At 37.9% G+C, this 6,298-nt stretch overlaps 1 protein-coding gene across 1 annotated transcript; it reads right to left on the minus strand.

Annotated features, from left to right (window-relative positions):
• Positions 1-3,096: 3,096 nt before the first annotated feature.
• Positions 3,097-4,464, minus strand: LOC125779929 (AT-rich binding protein-like; the record flags this gene model as incomplete). The annotated part of the gene is made up of 2 exons (XM_049461130.1): positions 3,097-3,630; positions 3,964-4,464. Coding segments are annotated over 2 exons (1,035 nt in total), but the record flags the coding sequence as incomplete, so codon positions are not given.
• Positions 4,465-6,298: the final 1,834 nt, after the last annotated feature.

Below are 6,298 nucleotides of genomic sequence, written 5' to 3' on the forward strand. Positions count from 1 at the left end.
CATATATACATATAAGTATAAATGAATGTATATGAACATGCAGATCAATACGCGCACATGGAATATATTGATAAGTGATGAAATCATGATTTGAATTTCTGAATGCGCACATGCGTATACATACATTTATATGAGCAGATAATAAGATTATGATATGAGCATGTGCAGAGACATAAGATTAATATGACAGAAGATGTACATACATATGTTTTGTTGTTCTGATAAATTTAATTTCTATTAGTAAGAAATATAATACAAAAATACTTGTAGTAAAAATCAAATTAAATTTTAAAATAGGTAAGTCAAAATTGACTATAAATATTATTATGTATGCATTCATACAATATTATACTCATATCATAATTATTTTTACATGTCACTAGGGAATTGCTGAGGACAAAACACAAAAGCACATACAAGTGATTTCCTGGTTGAAAGCAAAAATAGAAGCTTGAAAATATCACAATGCTGTTGTTGGTAGTATCATAAGGAGCATGCACACATATATTTATGTCTCTTCATATTCTCTGCTTGGGCATACATGCCACGTCATCATACGCCGAAAATACATATATTTATTTCTCTTCATTTTCTCTGTTGAGCATGTGGAGAACTGATAAAAATGTTAACATTTCACAGCGTGAATTCTGTGGTTGTGAGGTGAATTCCTTACTATAAATCTAACAAATGTTCGCTGTCGAACCTGCACCTTCTCTATGCTTTAAGTTCTCTTTTTTTTATATCTTGCGCTAAATAATAAATTTTATAAGATGCCGAAAACTAATGCCGAAATATGTCGTCAATATCGACGCAAAAAAAAATGAAAATAAAATTAGAATGAAAAAAAAATCCAGGAAAAAGTTCAACAGAACGTATTCGCGAGTTTCGTGCACGTAAAAAACAATTATTGAACAATCAAAATAGATATTCAAATATAAGTGTTAATGGTAAGTGTAAATATTTTTTAATCCTGCTTTAAGTATAGACAAATATTTCAATGTTTTTCAATCAATAAATTTGATTTTTATTTTCTACTGATGTGCGGTATTTTCGCTAGTTGGCGCTGAAAGCGCGTAGTTCTAGTTTTATTCGTCGCATTGGATCATGCTATACCTTTTGGAAAGCTCATTTCACGCGCTAACACGTGCTTGATTGATTGTCGTTTCTTTTAAGTCGTTCGTGAGTTATATCGTCGCAAACATGGAGCAAAATAAAAAGAAAATACGGCATATTTTACAGCACTACTACGATAAAAGCAAAATGCATCTCAAGCCGCCAATAAAATTTGTGCAGTTTATGGACCCGATACAGTTTCCATTTCCACCGCGCAACGATGGTTTCAACGTTTTCGTTCTGGTGTAGAGGTGGTCGAAGATGCGCCACGCTTCGGAAGGCCTGTCATCGAAAATTGCGATAAAAATGCAATAAAATTCAATAAAAATACCGCAAGACTTTTTGACAACCCAATATTTTTTTCTGTTTTAGACCACTTTCAGCAACAAAATAGGGTCCCAACGGGATATAATTTAGTAAATAATGATTGTAATTACCAATAATTAATACTAACTTTCATCATTTAATTTTAAATAATTTAAGAAAAATTTTTCAATTTAATAATAATTTAAATGAAAAAACTTAAACATTTAATTTAAAAACATGTACTTAATTTACAATTCATGATTTAAAATATTAAATTAAACTGAATTTAATTTAAACTTATATTTAATAATTCTTAAATTAACAAAATGATTTAATATTTAGATTTATAGGAATAAAAAAAACAATTTTAAGACGGATAAATATTTTTGAATTTTAAAATAATTGGTAAAAAAATTCAAAATTAAAATGATATTAAAATAATGAAGATATTGTAGACATTCCAAATTTTAGTATTGTTTTTAATTACAAAAGACCACGTACGAGGGCAGGCGGAGTAGCAATTTATCACAACGTAAATGATGGAGTCTGTGTTATTACGCCACAAATGGATCCCAATGCACAACAGCTGAAATCATTGTCTGTTCAGCTTTCGAAAGTTGGAGAAATATGTGCCTGTGAAATCAGAAATGACCAGGGAGATTTAGTTCTGATTGTAGCAATTTACATCTCTCCCAACCAATCAATAAAATCAGTTATTGAATTTAGACATGAAAATTTGATCAAAATATACCGCAGAGGTATTGCGAGCTCCCAAAAAGAATTATGATACAATTCCGATGATTTTAAGTGGGGATTTTAACATAAACACAGCGCTTCCTTTGATTGAGTTTCTCGATACAACATTTAATTTAAAAATGTGTAACAGTCGCACTCAATCAACTACGAGATCAAAAACGGTAATAGACACAGTATTCCAAAGATATATCAATCAAATTGAAACTAAAATATTTATATCGTATTTTAGCTATCATAAGCCTCTTGTATCATTTGTGAAAACTGAAAATATGGAACTTGAGCAATAGATTATGCAACATACATATGTTAAATAAAATATAAAATATCTTTTAAAACTAATCAAAATACTTTTAAACAATTAAACTTTGTAATTATCCCACCCTTGTTATACGAGGGCTGTCTGATAAATAACCGACCTAACGATGATGCACGCGACTTTTTCAAAATTTTTTTTTTTTCTACATAGTCTCCTTGTAACTCCACACACTTCTCCCAGCGATGCTTCCATCTCTGCAACCCTTCCAAACAGAGCGCTGGAAATGTTCATGCGCGCACGTTTGTGGTCTAGCGTAAGCAAACGCGGCACCCAACGCGCGGACAGCTTTCTCATGCCCAAATCTTGGTTTAATATGTGACAAACACGTTCTTTTGACATCTTCATAATCCAATAGTACCAATTGATGAACTTTAGCGATGTTATCGTTAGTGGTTACAGTTTTTGGACGCCCAGGACGTTCATCATCTTCTAAGCTCCTGCGACCATGTTTAAATTCAGCTGCCCAAAATTTTACGGTGGTAAACGATGGTACAGAGTCACCATACACAGAGTCCAACTCATCTTTGATTTGTGAAAGCGTATTGCCTTTCAAAAATAAAAATTTAATTACATCTCGATATTCAATTTTTTCCATTTTGGGGAAATCACCGAAATAGACTCACAAAAACAACTGTCAACACTGTTTGCAGTTGATAATGCTGCTCGTATTGTTGTTGTAGCTGTAGATGCATCTGCTGGTGGTGAAAGGCATCCGACAATGGCGCCACTGCGTTGCTCGTTGCATAGTGTTGCTGGTGTGGTGGTGGATAGTGCGCTGTTGCTGATGAGGCCGCCACAGCTGATGATGGCGGCAATGTTTGTGATGGGGGTGGTAGTGGTGGCGTTGCTGCGACAGCATGTCGCTGCGTTGCAGCTGTGGCAGCCGTTGCTGCCACCGTTTTAGCGACGCCCCTGTAATACTCGAAATTGTTGGTACTTGTCGCTTCAGCGCTGCTCGGTGGTGTGCTGCCTACGGATGTTGCTGACAGAGATAGCGTTGCTGCATGCAGTGTCGGGCCACCGACGCCACAATGCGTATCGGTGTGATTCGATGAGCCGGGCCCATCATTTATTTCGCCATCATCGTTAGTTTGATCCTGTTGTAGCTGGTGCTGCTGTTGATGCTGCTGATGTTGTTTCTGTTGTGTAAATATAAAATTAGTATTATTTACTTTACAAAAATGATTTTGTGTTATTGTTGAATTTTGTCTGTCGCCTTTGCCATTTATTTTTGTTTCTTCGGAGGGAACGGAAACCTGTTAAAACCCAAACCGAACACCGTACGTTGTGCAACGAGGGATCCGAAGATTTTCGATTTTACCCCATTTAGTATGTGTCACAGAGTCCAACTAATCTTTGATTTGTGAAAGCGTATTGCCTTTCAAAAATAAAAATTTAATTACATCTCGATATTCAATTTTTTCCATTTTGGGGAAATCACCGAAATAGACTCACAAAAAACAACTGTCAACACTGTTTGCAGTTGATAATGCTGCTCGTATTGTTGTTGTAGCTGTAGATGCATCTGCTGGTGGTGAAAGGCATCCGACAATGGCGCCACTGCGTTGCTCGTTGCATAGTGTTGCTGGTGTGGTGGTGGATAGTGCGCTGTTGCTGATGAGGCCGCCACAGCTGATGATGGCGGCAATGTTTGTGATGGGGGTGGTAGTGGTGGCGTTGCTGCGACAGCATGTCGCTGCGTTGCAGCTGTTGCAGCCGTTGCTGCCACCGTTTTTAGCGACGCCCCTGTAATACTCGAAATTGTTGGTACTTGTCGCTTCAGCGCTGCTCGGTGGTGTGCTGCCTACGGATGTTGCTGACAGAGATAGCGTTGCTGCATGCAGTGTCGGGCCACCGACGCCACAATGCGTATCGGTGTGATTCGATGAGCCGGGCCCATCATTTATTTCGCCATCATCGTTAGTTTGATCCTGTTGTAGCTGGTGCTGCTGTTGATGCTGCTGATGTTGTTTCTGTTGTGTAAATATAAAATTAGTATTATTTACTTTACAAAAATGATTTTGTGTTATTGTTGAATTTTGTCTGTCGCCTTTGCCATTTATTTTTGTTTCTTCGGAGGGAACGGAACCTGTTAAAACCCAACCGAACACCGTACGTTGTGCAACGAGGGATCCGAAGATTTTCGATTTTACCCCATTTAGTATGATTTTCGGGTAAAGATCCGCTCCGATCAACAAGTCAACCTTTTGACTCGTATAGAAATTATTATCCGCTAAGGGGATATTAGGTAACCTTTTGACAATTGAAGACTTAATTGATCTGGATGGAAGCAGTCCAGTCAATTTTGGCAGTACCAAAGCTTCCGCTTCTAGTTTCAAACTTTTGTTACGGGGCGAGCCAATTGTGATCGAGCATACCGATTGAACTCGTCCTGATACGGTATTATTCAATCCTGAAACTCGCGCGCTGACCTTTTTGGTTGCCAGATGTAAGCGTTTTTGTAAACTATTACTTACAAAGGTTGCTTCAGATCCCGAATCAATCAGGGCTCTGACACTGAAAGTGCTTTCGTTGTGACATATGGTCACCACGGCTGTACCTAAGAGCATGCTTCGTCTGGTAGGCACATTTGAAATATTGGCCTTAATGGAGGCCACACGAGATTTAGTAGAAATCTCAGTAGTGTCTGTGCTGTCAGATATCTGAGCTATATCCTCACTCTGATCCCGGTGAATCATAGAGTGATGTCTCTGTTTACATTTATTACAATTAAACAAAACTTTTACAATTTTTGACTTCATGTGAGTCCGATAAACAGTTAAAGCAGACGTGGAGTTTTCTGACAGCATTTAACCGTGCGTTAGGCTGCATCTCAATGAATCTTTGACAAGTTTTCAAAATGTGCGATTGAGATGAGCACAGTTTACATCTGGTATTGTTTGTCTTGGCGTGATGGGAGTTGATGGGCCTGGATCCAATCCTTGATTGCAAGGTTGGTATCCGACCTTCACAATCAGCCGACTTAATATTGGGTTGAGTACTCAACTCGCCTTTAAGGTTTGATACTCTCTCAAGAGTTTTAACCAGTTTGGTTAGAAAACTTGTTTAACTGAACCCATTTTGGGATCTCTGAATCCGAATCCAGAGATTGTTCCCAAAGCGACAGTGTATAGTCCGGCAGTCGGATAGAACACAAATACGTGAATATGGCATCCCAGCTATCTGTATTGATGCCATGTATTTGTAAAGCTGAAATGCAGCTATTTATTTCCCGCTGTAAATTTCTGAGTTCGGTCTCAGATTCTGTAGAGATGTGCGGAAGCTTGAATAATAAATTCAATTGTGTATTGACAAGCAGTCGCTTGTTTTTCATATCTACACAACAAATTGTTCCAAGCCAATGCGAATCCGTCATTCGTCAATGGCGCTTTCGAAACGATAGCTTTTGCCTCACCTCGCGTTTTTTGATTCAAATGGAATAATTTTTCTACCGGAGATAGCCTTGGATTATTCCCATAAATAGCGGCAAATAAATCCCTAAATGAGGGCCATTGTAAAACATCGCCATGAAATATTTCGGTATCACATGGCGGTAGATTGATGGTATACCTCACGGGTTCTACAGTTTGTTGTAACCGTTCAGGTTGAATAACTGTCGAATTGGAAGTAGGGCTTTGGTTGAACGCCGTGAGGTTGTGCATGTGTTCGCTCATCGAGGCGGCGCAACACACATAAGCGTGGTAACAGCTTGTATATTTAAGTTTGAGGTCGTAAATAGAGCTTGTGTCAGAAGGATCCACTTTTGGCAAACACAACTTGTATTCTGACTTTACCTCTGCCCACAGA

Source organism: Bactrocera dorsalis, unplaced genomic scaffold (assembly GCF_023373825.1).
Source record: "Bactrocera dorsalis isolate Fly_Bdor unplaced genomic scaffold, ASM2337382v1 BdCtg008, whole genome shotgun sequence".
NCBI classification, from domain to species: Eukaryota; Metazoa; Arthropoda; class Insecta; order Diptera; family Tephritidae; genus Bactrocera; species Bactrocera dorsalis.